Raw genomic sequence first — 24,967 nt, forward strand, 5'->3', positions numbered from 1 at the left:
CGTTGTTTTACTTCAGACATCTAGAACCTGTCCCCTGACCACAAAGCTATCGAAGCATGACGGAGTCCTGTACTTAACTTACGTTTTTAGTCTTGGGCGATGACTGGGGAGAACTATATCATAAGTTAAACAGCTTTTGGTTTGACGATAATGAGGTAATAAGATAATTTTAACCAACTAGTTAAAGGATTTTTTCCATGTTCACGATGTCAAAAATATCCCAACCATTTGAGATTTAGCTCAACACTCAAAGCAGACGCTCGGCAAGCGAAATACCGTGTGATCACACTCGTAAGACACACCTGCCTGAGGCACTAAATTTTTCACAGTAAAAATATTTTTTATCAACCTTAGTGTCCAACACATATTGAGTCCATTCCAGGTGTTTAAGGTATAATAAACACATCAGGAAAGCAACATTGCAAAGCGCTCTCGTTCGTTCCGCTACCGGCCAGTTTCCACGGCGTTGGTGTGGTGTGGGTGAACGTCCTAGCCCTTGGTCAAACAATGGCTGAGCCGGCCGACTGCTGGCGTGAAGAATGCGTCTGCACATAGATTCCGAGATTAGCAAACGCATTGTTGGATTGTGATTTCTGTTATAGTTTTTGAAGTCTTGTTTTTTTTTTATTATATTGCCATTAAATTCTGAAAATTGGTTTTGAAATTTCTCTCAATGGAGTAAGAAAAATTTACTGGCGAGCTGTGCAGTGTTATTTATTTACACCGTTTTAAAAACACGATTTTTTTATTTGTTTTAAATAATGTGTTTCATATTGTTTAATAGGTAGTTACCAAGTTTGGTTTCCTTTCCCCTTTCCTCGTTATTACAAAAGTTAAGACTATTGACATTTACAGTATGGAAATGTCATTTTAAACCAATGTTTGTCCCGGGTTTAAATAATAAGGCTTTTTTATTTTAACGTTATCGATCAATCTCTACTTTAACAACCGTTTTATTTACTAGCCCAATTCCCAGATTCTTTTATTCCTCAGTTAACCACTCGCGACATGAGGGAAATCGGTTCAAATTTTAAAAGCAAACAGTTGCAACGCGCGTGAAGTTGTTTATTTGCTCGGAACGTGCGACGAGTTATCGCTTTATATCGACGACACCTTTGGAAGGTTCTGAAAGTGTAGGTACAGAGTTACAGACGACAACACCTCAGACTATGCATTTTTATTACATATTCGCTCTTATTTACAACGCCATAAGACCCCACAGAGTTCAACTTGATTCGTCGCCTGTACATTATTAATTCTGATCAAGAAACTGTTCCCTACCTTCCTTTCTATTAAATAAAATATAACCTAACCAATCGACGGACCAGTTTGTTTCGTTCAAAGTGGAGAACATCTAAAAGTACAACAGTTATGACAGTCTGACCATAAGAACTAAATAATGCTGTAAACACTATATGCCAGACCTGCTTTAAAACCTAAAACTAACATACCATCAGAGAAGAGACTCCTCTTAAACCGTTTGTATGTTTACCAGAACACGCTGAATGAAAGCTTACACCTGTGTAATAAGAGTAGTTTTCGCTTAACCTTTCTAGTCGTATACAACCGTACACCGAGACTGACCTCCGTAGTTCCTTTTATACAGTGTTATGGTTAATATTTGATGATGAGAAATATTCTCTTCTACTAGGGAAAATGTAATCGTGCTGAGTAACAAAATACGTTGTTAATAAATTAGAGAAAATTTTAAATCCAAGAGCATGTGGTAAGCTCTTATAGTACAGTCCATTAATATTATGGGTAGTATTTAAACGAGTGACTGTAAATGTATGTTGTAAGTGTCAAAAATAATTAATGTGGGCTAAAGAATTACTAAGTGAGCGACTGAGTGCGAGTGACGAAAAATCAAAAGAACAGCAACTTACAAAAAAAAATTAGGTTCCTTAAAATACAAAATGAGAAGCTTCATAATATTTGAGCGACCTAATATTTGATTGAGTGTCAACGTTAGGTCCTGCATTTTTTTCAATATTTGGCAAATGCTTTTTTTATACTGAGCGGTATTTTTAACTTTAATGAAGTGTTTCGAATGCAAAAACTACTTTGAAAAATACTATTATGAGCAGCGTATTATGAGCCCACATTTAAATAAAAAATGATCTTATGAAATAAATATTTGACGGAACACTATTCTAGTAGCGAAAAAAATAAATCATTAAAATTTAAGGGTAGGTAATCAAATGAAACAATGTATTACGAAAAATGAAATAAATTTGTATTTTCTTAAATCGAATCAACAAAAAAAAAACAAAATAAAATAAGTCGCTTCTGTCAAACCAAAAAAAAGTAATCTTATTAATAAGGTTCATTGATTGGTACCTATGAGGATTGAGGAGCTCTACCTACTCATCGTCACTGTATGATAAGATAAGATGGACTTAGCGGGCCGGCCTCGTTTTCTTGTCCAATAGGTATCAGTTTTGCTTCCAGTGGCGGTGTTGTTAGTTTGAGCCGAATTGTTAGACTCAAAACGTGTTTGCATACATATTTTGTTAAAAATTCGGGACAGTCGCCCCGCCCCCATTCGAATTCGCGCGCTGTAACAATCTATAGTTTTCATTAATAAAGCGTATCAAAATAAAAAACATTAGACCTCAAATATAATATCAGTAACCAATAATCATTAATAAAGCAGCTCACAAAACTTTGCTTAGAATTAACTTTTTTGTAGTTCGTTCAGTAAAACCTCAATTAGAAAAATCTAATGTATCTTCATATTAAAGTTGCCCTCTCTGTATTTCTAGTCGCTCACTTAGTAATTTAGTCGCCCGGATAGTATTTTTATGTCTGAAATGTAATAATCAAAACCCACATTTTGTAAGCTTGTTCTGGATTTTATTATTGATCAATATTCGTCGTTAGTTTGGTAAATTTTTCGCTTACTCAAATTCATACCGCTCAAGGTATTAAAACAGTATGCCATCATCAGTCGCAAAGTTTTTTTTTAGTCGCTCGTTTTATAATTCCCCTAATATTATTACCAGCTACATTATCAACACGATGCAATCATTAATTACATTGAGTGCATTAAACATACGTTTCTTCTCTAATTATAAAGAACAATACGGATGATATTTTTATGCGAAGTAATATTAAAGTATCAAAACACTACATTTATGGAAAAGCAAAATATAAGCTTTACCAGTAACTAAAACAAAAGCGGAACGAGTTGTGTATTAACATTGAAATAGTTATCCGAGAAACGAACAGAAGTCGCATAAATGTTTATTTAATTGTTCATATTTTCCAATGATTCAACTCAAAAAACGGAAAGCTAAAAGGAAGGTCAGAGGTAATTGTTAGGTTTATAGGAATGGCCTTTTGGCGAAAACCAAAAATCAAGCAGTGTAACTCAACGCCTGTGCCCTCCACCCAACGAATAAGTCGATAAGACATACAAATCCCACGTATTCGAAAAATTCCATTGAATAAAACGAATTCCGAACGAAAGAGATTTGCTTCAATTTTTAATTAGTAAAGTAGACGGTATTTATGCTCTAGTCCATGAAAAAGCCGAGTTAAATCTCCCAGCTATTCTGCATTACAAACATTTGGCTAGAACCTCAACTCCGAGCCCCGAGCTAATTGCTAGATAGTTAACCAACGAACTATTCACATGAGAGTGAAGCCGTGACGTCAAAGCGAGTTAACTTATACTAAAAACAATATACGTACCGAATCTACAGTTTGAGGACAATGATTATTGAGATGTATCAATTAAATTTCCTTTTCTTTCAGTCTTATTTAAATTGGGTTTAGCATTATCATCAATACAGCCAAGAAAATTCAACTGCTCAAGCTTGAGTATGTTACATGATCTTTCAGTTTGTTTTCTATTCACCATCTAATTCACTATCTTTATATCGTAAGCCTTCTAACTTCTAGCGAGAATGGTGTTTTCCTTCAGCCTTCTGGTATATCTTCATAGGTCGTCTATCTATTGGGCTAAAAGGTCTTCCACCGTTGCTCTTTCCTGTAGGCGGTGACCTGCGTTGCATTCAAGAATCTTCTTCGCGTCTAAACTTAATATATTTGATTTGCAATATAGACTTCTGTTTTTCTCTTAGATCCTTGTATCTTTGCCATCTACTTTATTACTATCCAGCTCGATGCGTGTTTGCAGTTCTACACCCATGAACCTTGATGCCTATCAGCTATCAGTTCAGAGCAAGCAACGTCAGCTATGTAGCCTCCTATTGCTTTGTCAGCTTATCAGATGGGCAGCAACATAAGTCAGGTACTTCTACGAATTTCTTTCGATAAGCCTACGTTCGACTAAAATCTTTAGGTAACTCGTTTTGGGTTATTCTACGGTGGTATCTATATTCCGAGTTCCCTTAACAGGTTTTTTGAGATTTTATGGGAACACCCCATGTGTGTGAACTTGTAGCCCTTATATTGCGAATCTTATTGATATGGTCTTGTGTAAGCATATTGTTTAAGCTGACATCTACTCAATATAAGAACCCTGTAGCCTGGGAAGACAGCGTCAGAAAACCAGTGTCGGACATGTTCCATGTTGCTAGCTAGTGTGCACGTGTAGCCAGCGGCTCCTCGGGGTAAGCGGAGCTCGCGGCTACGCGCAAACATCTAGAATAATAAATACGGGCGCCATTTAGAAGCACACCCGTTTTGGACTTATCTCTCCTACTGAGTGGGAGCTTGTTTGGCACTAAATTGGCGTTAGATTAATGAATGCCAACAGTTTTAACCCTTAACTGGTATCGTGGGGGCCGCGCGGCCCCCACGCATGACGTTTTCTTTGATTTCTAAGAAGCTACGCATCGTGGGCAGCCAAAATTTTTGGTATTCTCATTTCGGCACTACTCGCGTCTGGTGCAGGCGTTTCAGCACTGCATCATTCACCAGGACGAAGATATGCACGTGTTGGGGTCCGCGCGGCCCCCACAATACCAGTTACGTTAGTTTTTTTTTCGTGGCAATTTTTATTTGTTTTTTGTTTTATTGCAGTATTGATAGCTTATAAGTGATAAAACAATAGGAGATACCTAGAACGAAGTCTTTGATTCCAAATTAGTGATTAGTAGCACGTCAGAAGAAGGATATAGTGATAATAAAATTATAGGTCATTGTGAAGACCCAATAACCAATATTCGGTCGATAATGAGGATGTTGATTCTGATTTTCACGTTTTTTCTTCGAAGAGTGAAAATGAAGATGTTGTAGGACCTAGTCAATCCAGCTACTATGAAAATATAAATACAAGTGCTCTGAAAATCCACCAGGACCTGCTAATGTTTGTCAACATAATATTTATGTTTTTATTTTTATAAAATGCTTATTATTTTTATTAAATATTACATTAAAACGTTATTTATTAATCAGTTTACATTATTATGGATTAATTAAAATAATAATAATTTTGGTTATAACTTTCTAAACGATAGGTTTTATAGATATTTGTAACGTTAAAAAAATATTACGTAAAAAGTTGTTACTATTAGGTAATGTGTTGAAGTATATAAGTAAGAAGATTTAATACAATAAAAACTAAATTATTACATAGAACAAGCCTGATATATATCATTTATGAGCATTTATTCAAGTATGTAGGTAAAACATGCTTGCTAGAAGCAAACATAGTATGGGGGCCGCGCGGCCCCCACGATACCAGTTACGTATGTCCAATTTACGATACCAGTTAAGGGTTAAGATTGTTTATGTTTCGTCTAAAATATTGTGTTCTTGTCTACGAGTATCTTAATCTAATCTGCCACTGTATTGAACGAGCTATCATGATCCGACTTCACTAAAACAAAAATAATTTCTCTCTGTCTAAGACAAAAGGGTAAAAAGAGCGAGATTAGTACACGCGCACGCGCAGCTTGCAAAAACGGAATCAAATATGGTATCGCGACAATATTGTTACACTTTCAATCCAATAATACACACATCGATAGATAAATTGAAATACCGCTCGTTGGTAGATAATACCTGGAGTTCGAGTAATCAGTATGACTCACTATGAAATGATGTCAGATGTTCTCTGCTTTTTCATTTTGATAGCAATATTTACTTGCATGTTTAATTAATAGTTTACAAACTATAAATAATGATTACTTTCCTATGGCAATGTTATTGATAAAAATTAAATTATTCGGCAGAAAACATAACATTATAAAAAATCAGAAGAGTGGGCTGATCGTGTTCACACTACACGCAAAATCGATAACCGACAGGTGTGTTCGTAACTGGCGTTCATCTAACTAAAGATGCGCAAACGCACATTGGAGTTCAGCAATATTTTGTTATTTTAATACGATCAATTAGTTTGAAGCAATATTCTTACTTCGCTCCTGAATAGTCAAATTACTGCACTGTGCAAGTACTGTTCTGTAGTCATGCTACTGAACTAAGGTCTATAGATCTATAGGTTGATAATAGCATGTCAGCAGTGTAAATATATTTCTGGTACTTCTGAATAAAATCTTCTCTAGGTTTCTATGACGTGCGATAGATGACCCTCGATCGGATTGCTTCACGTTGTCTGTTTAATATTTAAAGCGAGCCACTACGGCGCTAGTGTGTATTGGGAGTTCAGAGACAAATTCATTCATAAAGCCGGATCCAGACGGGTGTAACGCGTAATGTAATCCACCGTGTAATGTACGGAAATAGTATGGTCAGCACTTTACATATAATGCTCATAGTGCCGTCCACTCGTAGAATTCATATAACATATATTACACGGTGGATTACATTACACATTACACTCATCTGGACCCGGCATAATATCAACGTTTTAATGAATAGCAAACCAGTCGATTTATTATCTAGTCTTTCTATTTCTTCATCATTAAGTACCGGATCATTTAGTCTCCACTATTTACTCTACATAGTATTTCTTTACGTTGTTTATGTACACAAGGACGTCAGCCCACTAAATAGAAGTAGAACCGTTATTTTTAATTACAGCACACGCATAATTATGATATACGAAGCACTAATGGATAGTTACTAGTAGCGTGTTGATAAATGATAAAACAGCTATTTAATAAATGAAGAGCGTAAAATAGATCACAGTTCTCACAGTTCGCAATCACAATCTTTTTATTGTTCAACGCTTACTATTCATAATAAACTTTCTTTGTGCGACTGATGCAAAGATAACATAGAGAAATACATAACAAGCGTATCACATGTCTATTATTATGTGTCTAAGTCAATAAAAATGCAAAGAGAGCAACCAGCCGGAAAGGAGCAAATCCAGTTAAGTATGATAACAACTGTTTAGATTCTAATTTAAAATAAGAATTAATTACCTATGTGCGTCTAATGAACTTTTTATCAAGGAGAGAATATAGATCTGACATCTTTCTTTGAATGGAATTGGTAATTATTTGATTTTATGACACGGTATTTATCTATGATTTGAAATGTTCAACATATCGATTTTGACAATCGACTCCCAACCGACTCTACCAGTTGGAAATGTTAGACAGCAACCATATTATAAATGTTGGCCATGTTAAACTCGACAGTTCAAAGTATATATTTTTCCAGTTTCGTCAATAACTAAATTCTTCACACAACTACCTAATTAAAACAGAAATATTTAACGTTCACTATCTAAGACGAGAAACTTCGCCAGATGATTTATCTTCGCGTGGCACTGAGCACGAATTAGGTATTTTGTGTTACTACCAAAACGAGTTTCAATTCGTTTGTGAGTTTGACCGACTTCTTAAACAAGCCCAAACCATGTCACTTACCAAAAATAAAAACGACTGGCCGATATAAGTCACTTAATTTTGCCTGATTTGTTACTTTATTTTTATTTTATGCCGTACATTTTATTCGAATTTTAAGTAGGCCATTGTACGGTACTTTGTAGTACTATCGAGGTAAAACAATAAATTAATTAGCTAGCTATGCATTCAACGGCTTCTAGGTGGGTATCATTAGTCACTGATAAATTCATATTATGTAATTGTAGCTTTTTTCTATGTAATTAACACTGTACGCCTCAGGACCTACTTTGGTACGTGGTGGTTCCAAACGAATTACCATATCAATGGCATTGATGAGTACCAAATATTATTGTCCAATATTCATGTTTCATTCTACTAGGCACAATCACAATAGTGATCCTCGCACAATCGGGGCCGTAGTGTTAGTCAGACACGTCATTACAGCAAACGGGTTTGCGGTGCGTCATGCTTTCCACATAAAAAGGCGCGCGGTGCGCGAGCGCACGGCGTCGGTATACTCGCCCAGAAGGGTTAGCAATATGTCAATCGAACTTTTGTAGCCAAAGAGGGTTATTACACCCCTTTTCATGCGCACCCCGAATTAGTTTAACCTTAGTGTCCGTGGAAAAGATTTTTTAATAAGTATTTACTCTTTTGTTTCATGTAACGTATTTCAGAAATGAAACTGATGCGGCTTATAGCAATTTGATCACGCAGCAGTTTTTATCTTTTTATGAGTGGAATCATCAATGTACGATTACAATCCTGAAATTATACGTTTTTGTTCTAAAATCGCTCATAATTAAACTACATAATAAGGCGTTACAGTGTTAGCTTGAGGTGCCTTCGTTTGTACAATAAAACGTAAAAATAAAGTATCTTGTAGTTTCTAATTGCATTGTTAATGGGTAGCGGTATACTAACCATTTGAATCAACCTTATACATAAAACACGCATAGCGTGCGTTGTAAGTGAAGAATAAATGTTGATTTTTGAAACAAAAGTAATGTAATTTAATTAATAATAACATGTTTATAAGCGATTTCATTTAATTAATTGATTCCGTTCGCATGCAATGACGATTTATGATTAACAAATTCACGTTTTCACAAAAAATATGATAGCCAAAATCATCACTAACATTTTGAAAACCAAAAAGCATTTTAGCGTCAAGATACATGTACGTGCCTACATTTACTTCCTTTCCATAAATTACGTCTACATTGAGTAAGAAACAATTTAATATTATTCGTGAAATAACTATCCAGTGCACCAAGTTACCACAATTTACAATTGAATAAATATTCACAGAGAAAACTACCTGGTGTTAATTTATCGGTGTAAATAGCTATTTATTTTTGCACCTTAGAAGTGAGAAGCAAACTTAATTTCCAGCCTGCAATCCGCTCGGGCGAAGTAAGGCAATAGATCCGAGGAAATCTCAATATTGGTTTATTTAATTCCAGAGTACGGTCTGCAAAAGTGATTGTCCAAGATTTAAATCGACTGCAATACTACGAGATTGAAAATCTTGAAACGCCACTATCGGTAATTGAATTAGTATTTAACGATGAGAGAGAATTGAATTTCTTAAAGAGTTTTGTAACTTTTACTGAACTTTCTGGCAGTTTTAATATTAAGTTTTTAGATATTAATAACCGATATTTTCAATAGTCAGTGGGATGCCACAGACAGATATTCGCATTTATGGCCTGAAGCTCTTTTGTTGGAGGCAATAATCTGGGGGCACGGCAGTGCCCCCACCAAGTCGAGCAAAAAAGCGGCACGGCCGTACCATCCTTTTCTCGAAGCAATTCAGGCCATTTTCGACCGCCTGTAACTTCGTTGTGGATAAAACTAGAAGGCTGAATTTTCATTAGCTATGCAGGCATTGTAAAGACACGGTATATTTAAAATTTCATTCAATTTGAACCAGTAGTTTAAGAATTATAACGGGTCAAAGTTACTTAATTTTGTCACTCACTGACTCACTGACTCACTGACTCACCGATCATCAAAACTCTAAGGCACTTCTAGCAGACCTAGAAGCTTCAAATTTGGAATATAAGTAGTGTTTGGTGTATGAATCAAGGAAAAACTAAAATATTTGGGGGCACGGTAGCGCAACCGCCAAGTCGAGTAAAATTTTTCAATTTCGGTCCAGTTTTCTAGATACATAACTGCTGTCTACAAAATACAAAAAGAAATGAGATCCCATCAAAAACAATACTTGTCAAAAAAACCAAGTCTCGCAACTCAGTTGTTCTACGGTAAAAAGTTGTGAGATCCATGTAATACCAAGTCCAGGCCAGGAAATCTTTAACGTTTTACATAAATATATTGACTTGGCCATCGCATGAAAACACGTGTAAATTAAATTATTTAGTGCGATGGCCAAGTCAATAATTTATGTAAAACGTTAAAGATTTCCTGGCCTGGACTTGGTATTACATGGATCTCACAACTTTTTACCGTAGAACAACTGAGTTGCGAGACTTGGTTTTTTTGACAAGTATTGTTTTTGATGGGATCGTATTGTCGTGTGTTGGGGACTCGTCGATATGAAGCCACGGAGGGATTACCACCGACCTGTACTTGAACGAATAAAATATCGAAATACAAATATCGAAACGAATAACCTAATAGTATCTTCCTCACACTGTATCGGGATATTTTTTAATATTTTCGCGCTCGCTTCGCTTGCACATTACATTACGTCGAAATTTTATAAAGTTTCATTATAAAGCTAACGTATAATGTTAAATTTTATAGCTCGTTTTGTGCTATGGTGATAGTTTGTAACAGTTATTTTAACTATTTAATTTATTTGAATTTTAAAAATTGTTCGCGCTCGCTTAGCTCGCAATAAATAGTAATTTGAGATAATGCACCATACTTTTTGGTTAATCAGGCTGTGACCCGCAATAGTTATGTGTCGTAAAGTCGTGATACTTGTTTCAACTACTTTAATATGAGATATCCAGATTTTGCTGTTAGCTAGGCAATGGCCAAGGATAGCCAATGGGCTATCCTTGTTGTTTGTTTCTTTATCATTTTTATAATTTTGCTAAAATTAACATCGTGTTATTTAGAAGAGTAAATCATCAATCTACGCTACTCTCGCCATAATCAATTTTGTCCGCAAGCTTTACAAAATAGTTATTTATTTTTCATCTCCTTTTTGAGCCCTCTTTGCTTATCACGTGTGTCTCGTGTTTAGATCTTTTGTTTTTAATGTCACGATATTTTGCAAATTCCTTTAAAAATATATCTCGCTTGCTCGCTCGCTTCGTTTCCCTTTTTTCATTCGTTGCAACTCCAGATTTCAGAGTAAAAAATGGGTTGCGCTGGCATTCTGTTTGACAGATTTTTCTTTTTCACGAAACGTACCTACTGGAATTTTAGCTGAATATCTAGATCTAAAATCAGGGTGTAACAACTTTTACAGCCCTTTTTTTCGTAATTGATACAACAATTGACAACCAATATTGTTATTTTTCAAAATCTTGTGTTTTGCTTAACGTCTTCATTACATAGCCCCGTAAATGATTAACGATAGACGCTAATTACTGTTCATCTCAATTACGAATCCATGAAATTCGTGTCGTAAATTCATCTTTTCTTTGCTCAGACATAGCACACGCAGTGGAGTGGGTTATTCTTAATTGTGGATGCCGATGAGCAGGTATCTCGGATGCGTTCATTGCTTCGCGCTTCGGTTAAGTCTCATTACGAACAATTACGTACGATAAACCAATAAAAGTAGCGGCTCGTTAAATGTTTCAATACGTTACGTATTGTGCTTCTGTAAAGCTGCGTACCGTAATATTTACTAGTCTATTTCCACTTTTAGCCGTCAAATTTTGCGTCGCGTACAGACTACAGAAAGAATGCGTACGCGCCGCACCATAGATATTTTTTTGTGTAAATTCAAGTTTTGATTGTATGTTTGAGTTCCCTTGCTTATATGTAGGTAAGTAATAATGGAACATTTGAATTCTTCAGCCCTAATTATAATATCAAAGGGTGTATCAACCCATCATTGGTATCATGATGAAGGAGACTTTTGTATGGAAACAAGTTTACAAGGGCAATTTACTTTTGTATTCAAGATATGTAAGCCCCATCTCTTTTAAAGAATTTATAATAATAATAAAACATAAAAAAACACAAGCACAGCAATTTACTTCAATATGCAAGGCCAATTCGCTGTGGCAACAGTCAATGGTGACCGTGTGACCGATGTAAATAAAACAGGGTATAAATAAAAATAAAATAATCGTTCGCATGGCAAAATCTTACAGGTTTAATAATAATTATGAGTCTTGTATCTTGTGAAGTTCAGGTTTTAACTTAACGGTTCAAACTTAATCTAGTTTTTAAATCTGGTACATGGTCAATGGGTTTATTCTGGACAAGGTATGAATACTTTTGAGTCTTTATTTGCTTAACAATAGGTAACAAAGTAAAATGGGGTTGGTTCACATTCAGCGTATTGTAATCAGTAAGATTTTGACAGATCATTTAAATAAAGGAATCAATAGGATAAAGGATATCTTTGTAAAGACTTGATTTTATGCTTACGTTGATGAAAATAAAATTGTGTCAGAGGCTGAGAAATGTTTCCCATGCATTATTATTAACTGTTGAAGTATTTACTGCTGACTCACACTCGCATTCCTTATAATGATTTTAAATGTAAAACATAACAAATGTGAGCTGTTTGTTATTGTTCGAAATTATTTAATAAACAACATCAATTATGTTGTTGCTTAATTTAGGTACTCATTAAATTTTCCAAGTGGAATCCAATCCAACTGAATCTGTTAAAATATGTCCTGCATAAGTCGTACCTACTAATAGAGCAATTTTAAGTAAATTATCAAAAATTCCTTACAGATAAATCTTCAGAGTAACAGATTAGATTAATTTAAGTTTTCCCTGGCATTTTTGGCTAAACAGGATGCCAGAGGGCAATTTGAGTTCAAGAACTGTACAGTGCATCTTACAGAGGATGTAAGCAATTTAAAAGTGGCTTTAAGCTGTATAAAAGAGATATAAAGAGTTTGATTCAGACACAAAGAACTGACAATGAGTCGATCGCGTGTAAATTCTGACTCGTCTCTACAAGTATTACTGGTAGGTACTTTCGTCGGCGCGGGCCTGCGGACGATATTGCTCATAGGCCCGCCGGCCGCTAGGATGAGTAAGACAATGTAGCGCCTATCGAGGCGGCCAAAACAGGCGTCAAGATAACTATTGTACTGTTGCATTCCGTAAGAGGCGATGTGTAACCACGAACCAAGTCGAGCGTGAGCTCTCAGCTTGATATTCTTAACAACAAGAAATACCCAGCATCATAACTGCGGACGACTCGCTAATATTTACCTACTAAAGAAAACATCATCAGCTGTCATTGATTACGTCAATACCCGTTAAACCTGTTTTAAAATTCTTAAAAACTATCTACATAAAGAAATAAATAAATACAATGCTATAAAATAACAGAAAAACAATAGCTTGTTTGCACAAAATAATCAAAATTAACAAAATTATCGATCTAAAGAAACGCAGACTTTACTGCACTCTTACCTTCCGATAACTCCAAGTCCAACTCGGCCAATTTATCTCTTATCTCGTCCGGCAACTTTGATATATCAACACTTAAGTCAGCCATTGCGGAAAAACACTTTTTTTCTCACAAAACAAATAAAGTTAACGACAACACTTCAAGACACCATCGTGACACATGGCCATCTTGAATTTAGTTTGAATAAAATCTGCTCGACTCGAGACCGACCCGCTAACTAAAGTTCGCACACAGTGCTCACCAGAGGCCGCTTCACGAACTCTATGATTAGTTGGTTTTCCTTTACGAAAATTACACTCTGCTCTAAAAAGTAAACAAGAAAGCATAGACCAATTTATTTTTTGCATCTTGCAATATTTAGAGTTTTCAAGTCTGTACCCTAGAATAAAGGTAAATCTGCACTAGGTGCTGCCAATAATGGGGAATACTTGAATAAGAGCGGGACAGATTGATACTAACCTAAGTAAGGAAGACTGAGAGAGGAACAGTACATTGCCAGTTCTTGACTAACCTACACGTTATGAGGTAGTAAATTAACATTTAAAATTCTTGTAATCCGGGCTTAAACTTAACAATGTTTTTTAATAGGTAGGTACAAAAACTATATTTTATCCTATTATCCTACTAATATTATAAATGCAAAAGTTTGGATTTCTGGATGTTTGTTTAAAATGTACTAAGTAAGATGTACGAGTAAGCTTAGAGAATCTTACCAATCTCGTAAGTATGAAAATAAGCTTTTTGTTGTTTCTCTTTTTTGGTAATTTCTTGTTGGTTGATACGATTATTTGTATAATATTGTAGTAGGTGAGTATGCTTAATGTTTAAAACACTATGTAACAAATCTGGATACACATAATCACCGTGTACCTACATAATTTATGTTTTCAGGTTTGGCGAGTTCATTGCAGTGATTAAGGTACTTATTTGAAAATCACATTTTTATCCCTAGAAAGATTAATTGAGCATGTCGTCACAAAAATTTGGCAGTGGTAGGATTCTTTTGTGTAAGTATGCATTGCATTATGAAACTTTGTTTGTAAGCCTAGGTACAGTCTGTCTATAAAGTCGTGACATGAATGTTTGAGGAACTAACATTATTCATGTGTCTGGCAACACCAAAGTTCACCAAACATATGTACATCAGCTGTCATCGAGAACAAGTTGTGGAACGATTTTCATTTTGTGGTTTTTATTGTTTGACTAATCTCCAGTAAATTATTACTCAGCTACGAAGAAAAGTATAAACAATGAGTAAAGTAAATTGGAGTGCCACGCGGAAAGTGATTTTTAAAGTTTTCCAGCAATGTTCCGCGGAGTACCAAGCTGGTCAAATTTTGTGGGATTTGGATGATGTTTAAGCGCGAACAGCATCTTTGACGGGTACGTAATCGTGTTACTGCTTGTTTATAATCTACCTAAAGTAACAAATTTACTGCATTTTGCGATTTGGTGACCAAAACAGGCATTGTTTACATAGGACATTTTTAGGTTAAATTTTCATTGTAAGTAGGATATATTGTAGTACGACCATTTCATTTGATACATCAATTCAGTCAAGTTTTCTACGAGTTTTGAATTTGAATTAATTGCTTCATATCTATATTACCCGTTCGCTTTGGCCATTGATAACTGTATGACATCACTTTCACATCAAGTTGTCTGTCTACAAAAACAATAATTTGTTGCAATATTTTTTTATGATTATGATTTAGCTCTAGATTATAATGTGAGTGCATGTGAAATGATATCTTGTTGGTAAATATTTAACAATAAATAATATTAGTTAGGTTTTGTAGTTATTCTTTCCATCCCTTTAAAATTTGAACTTTTTTTTTCAGGAAAATCAGAGAGTACGGTTAGGCGCATAGTTAATGAAGGTTTTCAGAATAATGGAAAATTTAGAATTCCTGGGAAACACAGGCAAGGCCAACCAAAGAAAGAAATGGATAATTTTAATATTTGTGCTCTGCGCCAAAAAATATATTTTTTTTACACGGTACAAAAAGAGGTAGGTAAATAAATTTTTTCATCTTTTGCATGTTTTTTGTTTGATGTGAGCTATATTCATTCTTCATATATGGTAACCTATATAATATTAATATAGCCTATGTTAAGCAGTTTTTTTTAGATTGTAATGATGAAATATTTTTTCAAATCGGTCCAGTAGTTTCAAAGCCAATTACACCCTCCCCCTCCCTCTTATACCCCCTTAAACCCCCATCCAAACAAACCAACAATGAAATCTTTCTTCTTAATAATATTAGTATGGATGTATAATTTTATAAAATTTTCACTAACAAGAATCTATTTATTTTTCCACCAGGTCACAAAATGTTCGCAATCTCTAAACATCAAACAAAAGACATTTTCAAAGGAAAGCGTTACATCATAGTCCATGCTGGAAGCGAAAAGGGGTTTGTTTCAAACTGCCTCCTCATATTCACTGACAGAAATAATTTGGAAGACTACCATTCAGAAATGAATGCGCATAACTTTACGAAGTGGATTAAAGAAAAACTAATACCAAATCTTCATGAGCCTTCCATTATAGTTATGGACCTGTACCAAGACAATTGGTTATTTGCTTAGGCGATAATAGCAACAGTGAAGATGATGTGAGTGATGTCAGCGTTACTTATGAAGGTGGCAACGAAACTTTTCTTAACATCGAATATTTGGAATCCGATGATGAAAGTGATTAATAAATGTCCTTATTAAATATGTATGATGCGTTTTTTATTATGCTGATGCAATAAAAATGCTTGGTAAAACCTTTCATAAGCATAGGTACCTATTGTATTAAAACAGAAAAAAAAATCGTCGTCTAAATTGGTTAAGGGCTGATTTTTCAATCGTCGGATAACTTTTAACTGAAGAATAAGATTGGCACATTGACAGTTTTAGTATGGAAAATATGTCAAAATGACAAGTTTATTTATCAGTCAAAAGATATCTAAGGATAGAAAAATCTACTCTTAACTAAATTGCCCTAGTATCAAACTCATTTGGTCAAATTGTATAGGGTTGCTACATGAAGAAAAAAAGCGCCCTCATTTTATGTCACGACTTTATAGACAAACTGTATATCAGGATTTATGTAAAGGATGACAAATATCTCGTTCAACGGATTAGCCTGGTCATACAACTTGGGCAATGCTACTAGCATTTTGGGCAACATCCCAATGGTGGCCCGCGCTCAGAGAGCGATGTAGGTTTTTTTTTTTAAATAGTACTTAAAGATACTTGTCTGTGTGAATAGACGATATAAATAAGACTATTGGTCTATTCATTCATCATTTACGATCGGCAAAATTAAACAATGTGTTGCTCTTGTAAAGTACTGATATTTTACATAATGTTCTATCGTCTTATTCACATAGAAATAGTTCATGAATCACATCCTACTAATATTATAAAGGCGAAATTTTGGATGTCATGATGTCTGGATGTCTGGATGTTTGTTACTCTTTCACGCAAAAACTACTGAACGGATTTTGTTGAAACTTTACAGTATTATTGTTTATAACCCAGAATAACATATAGGCTTTAATTTATGACGATCTGTGACAAACGAAATTTCACGCGGGTGAAGCCGCGGGCAAAAGCTAGTTCACAATAAACAAATAAAATAAGTTTTAGACATTAAGGGTGGATTCGATCAATCAAGAGTAAATGACGTTAATCTCAGAATAAATCGCCAACAATGTGCCAGTTATTATACCAGGAGTTATTCTCGAATAAAAGTTTGGTCGAATCGGGCCTAAGATGCTTTGAAGGTTGTCAGTTATTATTATTATTTTGAAATTACGTGATGATGATGTACTTTAATTTTCTTTTTATAACATACTACTTAAATACCTTAAGTAAGTAGATACCACCCGCGTCTTCGCCCACATGAATTTTTGTTGTGTACTTACAGAAAAACTTCATCGCGCGCGTCCTTGTATCAAAACCGGGCTAAAAACTATCCTGTGTCCTTTCCTGGGATTCGACCAACCCACATTTCATCAAAATGAGTTCAGTGGCTTAGGCGTGAAAGCGATTCGAATTTATAATGAAGTAGGGATTTTTGAAATGATTTTGCATTTTCCCACCCATAATATTTTAAAGCGCGATAAAAACTGAAAGATTTTCGTTTTTGTATTTGCAAATCACCGAAGTCGCTGTTTTTATGATTAATTTTAGTATTTAAACGTCTATAATCTCCTAAGATTTTCAAGATTTAGATTCTAAAGTACTTGACTTAAATCGTAGATAAATCGTGAAGGTACTAATGAATAGTTTGAATTTGACTGATCAAGTCGAATAAAATGTTTCTTATTAGTTTTCATGGGTTTTTTAATTAATTTGAAAGCTTTCCTTGAGTAAAGTTGTATTCTGAAAAGTTAGTCCAAAGCCGAATTTCTTGCTTCATGTAATCAGTTTGTTCTCATTGCATTTACTAGACGCAATCCATAGACAGTATATTTTGCACCTGGTAACATTACTGTTTGTGTCATTTCACTAGGTGGCGCTAGTGAGCGTATTTCTCTTGCCGTCATTCTCATTCGTCGCTTTGCTGCCTAGTTTTTCTTTTTACATTCGGAAGGTAGTTTAGTTGGCTGTAAAGTTTATTCTCGTAATGGCTGCCACGCTAAAAGTGTAGCTTATTGGTTATGTCATGTTTATAAATTTTAAGTTCGTGTGTGTAATTCGACTAATTCAACAAGTGTTTCGAACAATGTTCGCATGAAAGCAGCTTAATCTCAATCTCCCTGGATCGTTTCCTCTTTCATGTTTCCTTTTTTGGCAATTAAGTTATGGACTCGGCGTTTGTGTACTGTATGTAATAAAAACATAATCTATGCTCCGTGAAAAGTGTCCGTAAGAACCATATTGAGTGCCAAGTGGTTTGTCACGAGTTAAAATGACGGATACGCGTTCGTCATCGGCGCTGTTCAAGCGGGCTGAGCAGTTGAAGAGATGGGAGGAATCCGATACCAACAAACAGTCGCCGACGCCGAAGCGTGCCTCGAGGATTCAGTTCTCCTCGGGGATCGTGTTCTTGGCGGCATGCACAGCCGGGGACAAGGACGAGGTCCAGCGCCTGTTGAAAATGGGCGCTGACATAAATACGGCAAACGTGGATGGCTTGACAGCCCTGCATCAGGTTAGTACCACTGCTTACCATCTAAACTCAGTACCCAAAAATGCATGTATCACTATTTACTCTTAATTGGTAGTAGTGTAAACAGTTAGTCATTGTAACTGCATTTTATTCATTAACATTTGAAACAAGCAACAAGTGTTTGATTGTGCTTTGTAATTTTGAGTAGTATTTGTTTTTAGATATCAATATCCCTTCAAAATGATAGATAACTTCTTGGCTTCGTCTTGGCCTCTTGACACTACCCAGTACAAACTTAGAATTTGTCAGGAAATTCCAGTTTAATGTGCAGCATCCGCTTCCTCAAGTAAAAATATTCTCAATGTATGCATGTAATGCAGTGAAATGTTTTATTTTTTCTATTTTACTCATTCTTATGATGTCTTCTGAGGTTCTGATTTGTAATTTTAACCCTTAAACTGCGGAATATAAAAACTGTCAATCTGAGGCAACATAATATGTCTGGCTACGCAGTCGACTGTTTATGGCAATCAAATGAGACACATTATTGAATAATATGGTATGATGTGACCTTTATTGTTTAAACCATACCAAATTTAACTATAATAGTTAAGGAGGTTTTTTGTCTGCCATTCTAATGTTTTCCATTTGCAGTAACTGCAGCATGCATATTTGTATCCTATACATATTTTTTTACAAATGACTTCTTTACCAGACCATAGGTTAGCAAAAAAGAGGTGTATGTTTTGTACTATCTAAAAACAGGACACACATAACTCTGATCTGGGAGGGATATAATGTTAGTTATCATTATAGGATAGGGTGTTTATACAAAACAGCCTTTTATATTCATGAGTAATATAACATTATTAGCGTTACTATTGAATGCTATAAGCAAATGATGCCAAATTTCTCAAAATGGTAACAAAAATCACCAAAACATTTTGTCAGATTTTTGTATCCTACAGTTAGTGTATAAAATTAACTATGAATCTCTATATAACTCTTCTATTCTGCAATAGCAAACATTAGCATAGTATCGCAGCTCATTTCGTCCTCTTGCGACGACATCTCCTATGTTAATCTAATTTATTTTCTTTGTTGTCAATATTGTAAATAATGAATTATTATTCCCAGAGTTAACATTCTGCTACAAAATTGCATAGGCTATGTGAACATGTAAACACGATCCGTTTAAATGAACGAGTTGCATTACCCGTTAAAGTTTAAAGTGATGGAGTGTTTTGCATTATTAATGTTATTTGGTAAACTATTGGGTTTGTATTTTATGATTCACAATCAAAAGCGCCGTTGTTTTTGTTTGTAGTAAATATCTGAACATCTGATTGTTCTGGATCTGAATACTTCAGTTATTAAAATTTTTTGGTGTTAAGTAAGAGTCGTCTCTCAATCTAAATATTTTAAAATACCTACCTAACTTGAAAAAATAACTTTGTTAACACATTTCATCCTGGTAGCATTAACCCTTTAACAGCCGTTCAAGGGTTAAGTTTTTTATGGCTCAGTGGCAAATAGGTACCTAATTACTATTGTAGTTAGTATCATACATTTGTAAAAGCTAAACTTTTAACAGTGAGTGAATGCAGAATTGCAGATCCAATTTTTGAGTTAAAAACCTTCCTACATGTTTCCTAATTATTTTTATTTTTGAGCTAATTTTAAAGTATGGTATACAGTACATATAAAAAAGTTTTGGACTGGATCTCCAAAGATTTTCAATTTAGTGAAAATGTATCAAGTAGCTTTTATTATTTAACAAAGTTTTAGAGATAAGCATTTTAGAACAATTGGCTACTCTTTTTTTTTTAAATCCCCGGCTAAAATTGCCGGAGTTCGGTTTTTGAAGTTAGAAACCCATAATGTTATTGATATTTTTGAATTTCATTGAACCACGATAAAACTATCTTATCTTATGTGATTAAACTATCTCTACATATAATAAATTTAAATCAAAATCGGTTCAGTGGTTCAGGCGTGAAAGTGTAACAGACAGAGTTACTTTGGCATTTATACTATTAAATATTTGACTAATAGTAAATGATTTCTTTAGACAAATTCCTAGCAGGCTATAAACCAAAAAGTGTGCGGCAGATATGCAACATATTCTTGTTTAGATTTTAAATCGTTACCGGACATTAATGTGTCTTGAATGAGTTAGATGGGATTCTTGCGATGCCCTCATAGGCGCACTATAAGCAACATGCTATGCGCCGACAGCGTCCCATCAATTTATGTTTCCAATCAGCTTCCTCGAATCGCAGCTTCGATCAGAATGCGGCACAGCCGGTCACGTGCGTCGAGATTAGCACTCGGAATAGCTTTCGATTGTTTCGTTCGGCCACCGTACGTCACTGTCCAGAATTAGCCGCCGACTGTCTGCCGGCCGTCAGACTCGCGCGCGAACCATCTCGTCGCCACTTCGCTCCCTTAATCCCGCTTCCAAGCAACCCATCAATGTGGTCATCACAACACTTGCGCCGCTATCGCGATATTATGTCATCGCAAACGCACTCCGACTAGACACCATTCCGATTGCATCCGATTACGATAATGTCTCTCAGCTCAGCAATAATGTTGCATTCTGCTCGTTCATCGAGCTCACATGAAAACGCAACATTGAAGATAGAATTGACGATGTTCGCAGTTACAAGACTTGTATGTACCGCACGTTTCCCGTTGTGAAATGTGTTGGTGATTAATGATTATTATAAACTTGATGCATGTGTTTGCAATTATTATAGTTTATAATATAATATTGATTAATTTTAATTAACTTACTGATATTAAACATAGTAAGGTTATTCTAACGTACATATTATAATATGTTATAAAAAGTATACAATACAATATTTAAATCAACAAAGTTTTTTAAAATCCACCAAAATATGATCTCATTTTAGTAACGATAAATAATTCTAATACGAATAGAAAAAACATATTTCACCAGTAATTTAAATCTCGTCTGTGAGGTCTTCTAACTAACTCAAGGAACATGTCAATAATTGGTTTTAATTATCAGTCCTTACGACCCCGCCGGATTTAGAGACCTTTGCCCCGCGCCCGTGACTCATAACATGGCCGCGGACTTTTATGACCTGGCTGCATGTTCCCCGCTGGCTAGAACTCCAACATTTGAATATTCAGACCCGATAGGAAATCAATTGTCCTTGGCCGCGAGTGCTCGTTAAAATTTCTCCAATATTAAGGTGGGAACTCACAGGGGGCATATGTGTTGTACGGTTCAGGCACGGTAATACTATCTATACAGTATTCCAACTCGACCATATTTTTGAAATAAATGTCAACAGCCGCGCGGAACGTCACGGTATGACAACATGCGATAGGGCTGCCCACCTACAGACCCTATTCATTACATCTGCCTACTAAGAATTTTTATCTAGTTTTGTGAATGTAATTTTTTTTTTTATTTTGACAAATAAAATACTTTGTGATAGAAATAGGATAAAAATGCACGTAGTTTTGTGATTAGTAGATTTAATAAAAAAAATATATTGTGTTAAGATTTAATGCGCCTCGACTGAGGCGTACAAAATGCTTGATTATTATACAGGGTGTTAGGTAAATGGGTTTACAAGCCGACACTAGCCCATGTTAACATGTGCATATAAATGGTATGGTGATGTCAGAAAAATTATATCATCATTTTAATAATTTTAATTTTCATACCAATCTGATTTTATAAATTTTATTTTGTATGAAAATTCAAAAAATAAAATGATGATAAATCACTGACTTCACCATACCATTTAATGTTAACTGGGCTAGTGTCGGCTTATAAACCTATTTACCTAACACCCTGTATAAACAGGTACTTGTAATTATTTTTATAAAAAAAAGAGCGCTTACTGTTTAAAAAACAACACATCGTCCGTTTATTACTGTGGCACATTCGCGACACCCCCGACTTTTGCATGTCGAGCGCATACCGAGATTTGAATTTCGAAGGAAAGCTCGCGTTTCGTCCGTTTATATGAAGTTACAATACTGTATGATAGTATTACCGTGGTTCAGGTTTGTGAAAAACATCGGTGGTACATCGTACATCGAAACGATTGCAGTGTTTGCAGTGTATAACATACCTACAGTTACTTGTTTTGATTCAGTTTTGATCTGTACCAATTTGTAAATCTTTAACTGCGATTTCTTACGGAAATTAAAATTGTAATGCATATTATAAATCAACTTTGAAAACCAAGTTTGAAACTGAAGCTACTTCAAAACCATATTTATTATTAGCAACTGATAACATTTTCCCTATTATTTCTTAATTTTATAAGTGTTCAGTTAAAAAAGTATGGAACTTTATGGCTATTTCAGGTTGTTTTAAAACTTATTCGTAAAGCATCATTTGGATAGTCCATAAATACAACTTTATAAAACCAAGTTTGTACTTACGAACTGAATCTGTACAATATTTTTGTAACAACCTGAAAAGTTTCCACATTTCTTAATAAACAAGAAAAATCCAAGACTTTCTTTACCATTTTAGAAACAATTGTTATAAAAATATTTTTTGTTTACTTCGGCGTGTTTTGTTGCGAAATATTGTTTTGCAAAAAAGAAGGAGGTACAGTACAGGCTTACATAAATCAGAAATGAAATTATAAATCTTGACTAGGAAATAAGTAGCGGCTGGATATAATAAATCTGACATAATTTTAATGAATTATATATCGGCACGCGTCCGTCATTCATTGAAATAACTGAAGTCTACTTAAGGCGATTAGAGTCCTCAATCCGCGTCAAATGGGCATTTTGTAAAGCCTACTCCTCTTTTACTGCTGGACAGAAATAGTTGAAAAAAATATATGTTATACAACAGTTCAAGGACTACATTTGTGACGTTTGAATTTTCGCTACGTCTCTTTGTTTTGGATTTAAAAAATAAATACTGGACATCGATTTTTTACTTAAATTCCCTACTCCTCCAAAACGGCTATGTTAATTTAAAACATTTTGCACGAATAGATTAGGAATTCTTTAATCTTTAAATGACACGTTGCGTTTTTCAATCGAACATTACTTTCATTCATAAATTTTACTTTTGATAAATTCCGAACGTTTTGCTGTTGAGGGGGCCTTCGCGGGGTGCGGGCGGCAGTCGGCCGCTGGCCTTCAGACGAGGAGGTTGTGTCACTCGCTGCAAACTGACATTAGCGATCAAAATGAATTTTTTCTTTGGCTGAGTTGCACCACCTGACGTGACCTAACTTTGACCGTAGCTTTGGCGATAACCGGTGTTTTTTTGTATGGAGTTTGACAGATTTTTGACTTTTGTCAAATTTAAAATAAGATGGTGCAACCTAGTCTTTGTTTGACAATAGTTTTTATGTCAGAGTTGTTCATAGAGCACGTTCAGTCAGACGATACGATTGAATTAAGGCATGCTCGGACGCTATTATCTACCTAAATAGAAATTAGTGTAAAAAAATCGACTCCAAAAAAAAAGGCACTAGATAAGTAAAAGTTGAAAATATATCCCGTTATTTATTTACTAGGCCTTTGCAATCAGAATCGGTAACTTAATCGATTTACGTGAAGAAAACAATTTATATTTTTCATACTTGGGCTCGGCGCAAATGGGCCATTTAGAATTAGATTTTCAATATGTTTCTTTGCGAAAATACCACAGTTAAAAAAAAGATAAAGTGGTATTGATAAATTGTTCTATAGAGCTTATTAAAAAATGTGGATACTGATTACAAATGCCCGTATATCATGATTTATATTTTAGGAGTCGGTGACAGCCTACCTATTGGTGATTCGTTTTGGAGTTGGTTTTAATTTTTGGTGAAAATTAATTTATTTCATGCCTTTAGTAGACTATAGGTAGTCAATAGACCTTGTTGTTGCCACTGAAGGTGCATAGGTACACAGTACATTGATACCATAATATTTTTCATGTTAAGTGCAAACAAACTTCCCTAAATTACCTAACCATGAAACGTAATTAAAAAGTTTCGTCGACAAAAACTGAAATCCTCTTATAAGATGATGAATTTTGGGAGCATGTCATGAAACTAAAATTATTAGCATACAAAAACTTGTTTAAAAAAAAAGGTTTTTTCTTTTAATTTATTTTTTTATTTATGATGCAGAATTTGCTGCGGCGTAGTAGCAAAGATTTTTCGTTCTGTAGCTGTTTGCCTTTGAGAATTGAAGTAGGTAGGTACTCGTGATTTTTAAAGTAGCTTACTTACATAATATTACTTACTTATATTTATATAAATAAATAAATAGTATAATATAAATCAAACGAGCCTAAACTCGATGGAATCGTTTAATCCCGGAATTGCTATGGGGCCACTGGCATTCCAGCTCTATCATCAGATCGACTCCATGTCATTACAATATTGCATTGTCATCCGAATTACATGTATATTCAAAACTAGCTGACCCGGCGAACTCTGTTCCGTAGAATAATTAAGCAAATCTTTCCTTATTTGCTCACCGTTTAGACCTACCCTGGACTACGACAAACATTTTAACACC

General features: G+C 34.9%; 2 protein-coding genes and 1 long non-coding RNA gene across 9 annotated transcripts in view; 2 read left to right on the forward strand and 1 right to left on the reverse strand.

Moving 5' to 3' along the window:
* The window catches only part of LOC135087154 (disco-interacting protein 2-like), a 165,973-nt gene extending 152,412 nt beyond the window's left edge, over positions 1-13,561 (reverse strand). Inside the window, exon 1 of the mRNA XM_063981988.1 lies at positions 13,326-13,561. Coding sequence (XP_063838058.1) covers positions 13,326-13,410 — 85 coding nt within the window. The 5' untranslated portion in view covers positions 13,411-13,561. The remainder of the gene's footprint in view (positions 1-13,325) is intronic.
* Positions 13,562-14,373: 812 nt separating this feature from the next.
* Positions 14,374-16,051, forward strand: LOC135086530 (uncharacterized). Its single transcript, XR_010260514.1, has 2 exons — positions 14,374-15,334; positions 15,650-16,051. It is a non-coding gene; the product is annotated as an uncharacterized LOC135086530 (long non-coding RNA).
* Positions 16,052-17,842: 1,791 nt separating this feature from the next.
* The window catches only part of LOC135086554 (protein phosphatase 1 regulatory subunit 12B-like), a 97,694-nt gene continuing 90,569 nt past the window's right edge, over positions 17,843-24,967 (forward strand). For all 7 annotated transcript variants that reach the window (XM_063981297.1, XM_063981296.1, XM_063981300.1 and 4 more), the window contains exon 1: positions 17,843-18,475. In XM_063981297.1, the coding sequence (XP_063837367.1) occupies positions 18,233-18,475 (243 nt within the window). In that variant the 5' untranslated portion in view covers positions 17,843-18,232. The remainder of the gene's footprint in view (positions 18,476-24,967) is intronic.

This window comes from Ostrinia nubilalis, chromosome Z (genome assembly GCF_963855985.1).
Source record: "Ostrinia nubilalis chromosome Z, ilOstNubi1.1, whole genome shotgun sequence".
In the NCBI taxonomy this organism is placed as follows: Eukaryota; Metazoa; Arthropoda; class Insecta; order Lepidoptera; family Crambidae; genus Ostrinia; species Ostrinia nubilalis.